The following is a 4,260-nucleotide window of genomic DNA, read 5'->3' on the forward strand; positions in this document are numbered from 1 at the left end:
CTTTAAGAGTTTTTGCTAGAAATTATCTGTTGAATATTATCTAAAGAGTCAATAAGTGCCAGCAGCATGCAAGACCCTAAGCTAGATACTGTGAAGAATCAAAGAACTAGTAAACAGGATAGAGCTCTGTTCTCAAATATGTTATCTCACCAGGTAGATAAGACTTATAATAAACAAGAGGAATAAAAAAGGATTTGGAGATAATGGTCATTGTGATGGATAATCATGATTATGTTCCTCCCCACTCCCGAACAGATTTATTCTCATAGGACAGTACCAGAGGATGATAGAGAAGGATAAGTAACCCAAGGTAAGTATTTACCTGGCAATTTTTATTTTTTTATTTTATTATTTTTTTCTCCTTTTTGAGACCGGCCACACCGCGCTCAGCCAGTGAGCGCACCGACCATCCCTATATAGGATCCGAACCCGCGGTGGGAGCGCTCCCGCGTTCCCAGCGCCGCACTCTCCCGAGTGCGCACGGGCTCGGCCCTACCTGGCAATTTTTAAATTAGAATTTTAGAACTAGAGGAGAACATAAAATGTATCTATTTTAATTCCCTCATCTTACAGTGAGAAAACTGCCAGAGGCAAGAAGAATACTTACTTAACCCAGTGCTCTGCCTGACCCCAGCAACATTAGTTCACCAGGCAAAGCTGAGTTAGCAGGGAGTAGTAGGGACACATCTGCTGTCCTTCCAAGAGTGTAGAGGAGAGGTTTTGGCAGTGCCAGTTCCTTCTGGTGTGCAGTGGGCATCAGGCTGGAGGCCTTCTTGAAGGCTCTGGAGAGGGGGTAGGGAAGGCCACATGATGTTGAGATAATTCAAGGCTGATAGAAGGTAGAATACATGAGTCCATCCTCTAAAGTGGCAATAAAACTTACCTTCTTATCCTACTGGTTTTTGGGCCCCCACTCTCTATTCCTTTTATCCAAACCTCATAGAGTTTAACTAGGAGACCTTAGACAGTAGATTGTCTCTTTCTTTTATTATAAGGAAACAGAGAAGGTGAAAGGGAAAATATCTTGCTCCATGGTCACACTGTTAGTGAGTATCAAAAAGAGGATGATTCCTTTTCTAGCTGGGGATTTCTCCATTGATTATATTGTGCTTGGGCTGTGAGCTGCATTTTATATCACAAATCCTTACACACACACTATATGGATGTAAGTAGTTTGTGAAATGTGCACTGATTTTTTTCATATTCTGTTTGTACTCAGAATATTTTGTGTTTTAGTGCTAGTCATATCCTTTAAACTGGTTCCACAACTCACTCACTCATCAGTGACACTTTGTAGTATTAAAATCAATGAGCTAGATAACTTGGCTAGTTGAACCCAGGCATTTGCTTGATGTGATTCCACCTGCATGATAAAGCAATTCATCACCACCCTGCCAGAGAATGACGCATGTGAGACAAAACTCAGGGGACTGATGCAAAATGCTTCTGCCCAGTGTGACTGTGAGTTCTGTTCACTGCATGAGGGCACTTGGTCAAGGGGGTACGTGGGGCTGAAAGTCCTGCCTACACTCCATGCCACATACAAAGTTCTCCCCAGAGACATTGTGAGGCCCTTTTGGATATACACAGAGAGCTTCTGGAAGCCCAGCATGCATGAGATTTTTTTGAAGGTTCCTGGCCTGTGGTTTTGCTCATTGTTATTATGGGCTGAGGTGCACATTTAGCCCTAATAAGACCAGAGAGGTACATTGGGAGAGACATGGAAAATGGTGTGAATCACTAATTGTCTTGTGCATGTGTTTTCTCTCAAGGAGCTTTTTCAGATTTCTGCTGCATAGAAGATGCTCACAGCAAAATGACTCTCAGGAAAATTTGAGAATGATTCACTGCTGTGTCCAGAGATAGCAGGGAAAATGCAAAATTAATATTTCCCCTTTTTTTTTCTAGGAGGGCTTTTTCTGGTTAAGGTGGCCACTTTGTCTTAGGGATACATATAGACCTCTCAATGCTACGTGCAAGAAAAAACATGGCCTGGAAGCTACATGGCAAGGTCTTCTGACGAGGATGAAACTTTCAACAGGGATGCAGGGTAAATGATTGGGGACAATTTAAAATTTGTATCTACAATGAGTAGATGAAATAAAAATAAAACTTTTCGGCCGGCCCGGTGGCGCACTGCTACAGTGCACCGCTTGAGAGCGCAGCAGCGCTCCCGCCGAGGGTTCGGATCCCACATACAGACCAGCCGCTCACTGGCTGAGCGAGGGGCAGGCACAACACCGAGGGTTGCGATCCCGTTGCTGGTCCCGGTCCGGTACGGGTGCGACACTGAGGGTTGCGATCCATTGCCGGTCACAAAAAAAGGGAAAAAAAAAATAATAATAAAATAAAACTTTTCATTATTATTATTTTTTGGCAGCTGGCCAGTAAAGGAATCCAAACCCATGATCTTGGTGAGGTAAGGCTGAGCTAACCAGCTAAGCTAACTGGCTAGCCCATTAATTGCTCTTTTCAAGAGTAAAAGCCTTGAAAAAAAATAATAATAATAAAATAAAATAAAATAAAACTTTTCATTATTATTATTTTTTGGCAGCTGGCCAGTAAAGGAATCCAAACGAAAAAAAAAATAATAATAAAATAAAACTTTTCATTATTATTATTTTTTGGCAGCTGGCCAGTAAAGGAATCCAAACCCATGATCTTGGTGAGGTAAGGCTGAGCTAACCAGCTAAGCTAACTGGCTAGCCCATTAATTGCTCTTTTCAAGAGTAAAAGCCTTGGCAGTGTTCCTCTTACCATAGGGAACTCAGAGAAGCCCATGTACATAGATACCCCTGACGAGGATGAGGAAAGCAAGGTGCCCAAGGACAACACAGAGTGACCCCATCCTGTTACAGGCCACCTGCGAATTTTATTTTGTTATATTGGCTTCTCAGCATTGCTTGCAAAATACTTATTTTTCTCATACTAAAATCGATAGAATTCATAACCAATTCTTGTCATGCGGCAAGAAATTAAAATGTCAATAGTTAAATATTTATATGCAAATAACAAGGGCCATAGGCAAGAAAAGCAGGACTGAAGACGGAATCTCTCACTGGAGCCAGTGGTCCCACAACAGGGAATGTGGGCAAAGAATGAACAGGGCTTCTATCCCTCATTTCCCAATGTAATCAGTTTCTGGGAGCCTTGAAAATATGTCATCCTCAAGATTTTTAAATCAAATACCAGTTGTTTTGTTGCTCTCTCCCCTGGTTTATCAAGAACCAGTCATTTACAACATACTTGACTTCCTTCCCACAGGGGATCATCCACCTTCTAGGCCCCCTCGTTGGTCTTTGGTCTTTGAGGTTGTCAGAGTATTTGGATTACTGAGCCTACTTGCACTGTGAGGCCAAGTCCTTCCTTTTCTCCCAAGCGCTCAAACTCATGCATGAATATGTGTCCTGCCTTCGTAAGGAGTTCTCCACACATAAAAGGTGGTGGAAAATTCACACTGGTTTTCTGTTTCTCTTTTTAAAAATCCCAACCCTTGCATAGCTAGCAGGGAGGTGCTAGAGGGACAGGATAAAGAAGAATGTATGAGAGCAGTAATTTCCCAAGTTTGCCCTCTTCAGGCCTTTACTTCAGAAAACATATTGGTGGGGCAACATCTCCAGTCATATCACTGCCCTTGCCTCTCCTGACCCCACTGCAGGTCAGGTATGTGCTGTCCAGCTCCCTCCAGCTCTGCCAGTACCACGCCTACTCACTTCCTATCTCACCCCACACAGATCCATGCCTGCATGATCCCAAGTGATAACACAAGTACAATTTGCAGAAAATGAAAGTCTTCCTCCACTCCATTTTCAAAGAAAAAGCCATTAATAAATCACATTTAGTAAGTCAGTGAAAGTTAAACACATTAGTAAAAGAAAATCTGAAGGAATTAGAATAGATAATCCACCTATCTGAGCACCAATCAACATCGGAAGTTCAGTAACATGGATGAAGAATGATGCCAGCCATAGGAGAATGACATGGAGCCCCCAAGGAGCAGCAAGACACACTGGGGACAGCCCATCAGTTCCTTATCTGGTTGATCAGCTTGCTTGATGCTGGGCAAGAGATATCTGTTCTCTTGATGCCTGCCAAACTTACCTCCCAAAGTGTCTTACTGGGAATGAAGAACTTAGTATTTCTCTAAGTGGTGACTTCAGTGAGCCAAGAAATATTTACTGAGTTTAAAGTACAAGACTAAATAGTAATAATAATAGGAAGCAGCAGCCAATTACAACCTGCTTAGTTGGTGCCAAGCCC

At 42.5% G+C, this 4,260-nt stretch overlaps 1 protein-coding gene across 1 annotated transcript in view; it reads left to right on the top strand.

Annotated features, from left to right (window-relative positions):
* The window catches only part of LOC103593635 (leucine-rich repeat-containing protein 37A-like), a 79,243-nt gene extending 76,401 nt beyond the window's left edge, over nucleotides 1-2,842 (top strand). The window contains 1 exon segment of the mRNA XM_008576653.1: nucleotides 2,763-2,842. Within this exon segment, the coding sequence (XP_008574875.1) occupies nucleotides 2,763-2,842 (80 nt within the window).
* The last annotated feature ends 1,418 nt before the right edge of the window (nucleotides 2,843-4,260 follow it).

Source organism: Galeopterus variegatus, unplaced genomic scaffold, assembly GCF_000696425.1.
Source record: "Galeopterus variegatus unplaced genomic scaffold, G_variegatus-3.0.2 Scaffold1384, whole genome shotgun sequence".
In the NCBI taxonomy this organism is placed as follows: domain Eukaryota; kingdom Metazoa; phylum Chordata; class Mammalia; order Dermoptera; family Cynocephalidae; genus Galeopterus; species Galeopterus variegatus.